Source organism: Gekko japonicus, unplaced genomic scaffold, assembly GCF_001447785.1.
Source record: "Gekko japonicus isolate JY-2015 unplaced genomic scaffold, Gekko_japonicus_V1.1 scaffold48584, whole genome shotgun sequence".
NCBI classification, from domain to species: Eukaryota; Metazoa; Chordata; class Lepidosauria; order Squamata; family Gekkonidae; genus Gekko; species Gekko japonicus.
In genome coordinates this window covers 1-843 of record NW_015226879.1, presented here as the reverse complement: position 1 = coordinate 843, position 843 = coordinate 1, and the positions used below count along the sequence as shown (strand labels likewise).

General features: G+C 39.6%; 1 protein-coding gene across 1 annotated transcript; it reads right to left on the bottom strand.

Annotated features, from left to right (window-relative positions):
* Positions 1-109: 109 nt before the first annotated feature.
* LOC107125359 (heterogeneous nuclear ribonucleoprotein A1) lies at positions 110-695 on the bottom strand (the record flags this gene model as incomplete). Its single annotated transcript, XM_015428795.1, has 3 exons — positions 110-202; positions 289-381; positions 485-695. Coding segments are annotated over 3 exons (397 nt in total), but the record flags the coding sequence as incomplete, so codon positions are not given.
* Positions 696-843: the final 148 nt, after the last annotated feature.

Here is an 843-nt window from a genome sequence, read left to right as displayed (position 1 = left end):
AGTATACTGATTAAGTGGCTATGAAACACTATCTCAACCAAGCAAAAGTCTAACAAAAAATGCCCACGAACCCTTCTACGCCCTTATATTAATACTTGAAAGTAATTACCACGGCTACTGAAATTGCTGCTACGGTTGAAGTTATCACCACTGCCGAATCCACCTCCTCGGCCACCACCAAAACTGCCAGAACTACTACGACCTAAGAACAACAACAATCAGTGATTCTGAAGAGAACCTACATCATAGTTTTATTTGGTTATTTCCCACCAATGAACTGAAACTCACCTCTTTGGCTGGATGTTGCACTGGCCATTTCCTGCTTTGACAAGGCTTTCCTGACTTCACAGTTGTGCCCATTCACAGTGTGGTATTTCTGAACTAAACACAAAAGATAAAAATAGTGTCCAAGTTGCTGGCAGATGTTTAGCCAGAAAATGCAACAAGCCAAGATGTGTTTACAGACAGCTACTGGTATACTTACTGACTATCTTGTCCACAGAGTCATGGTCATCAAAAGTAACGAAAGCAAACCCCCTCTTTTTGCCACTGCCACGGTCTGTCATTATCTCAATCACTTCAATTTTTCCATACTGTTCAAAGTAGTCCCTCAAATGGTGTTCTTCTGTATCTTCTTTAATTCCTCCCACAAAGATTTTTTTCACTGTTAAGTGAGCTCCAGGCCTTTGAGAATCCTACAATAAAGAGCAAATGCACCACCAAGCTGTCAATATGGCAGATAAAACAAGACTTCTTTGCAAGCAAATCCTATTTAATTAATGGGCAAATTGTAATCAAAGTTGTTTAGGATTAACCTATACCTAATCCTAGGCATATTTATTC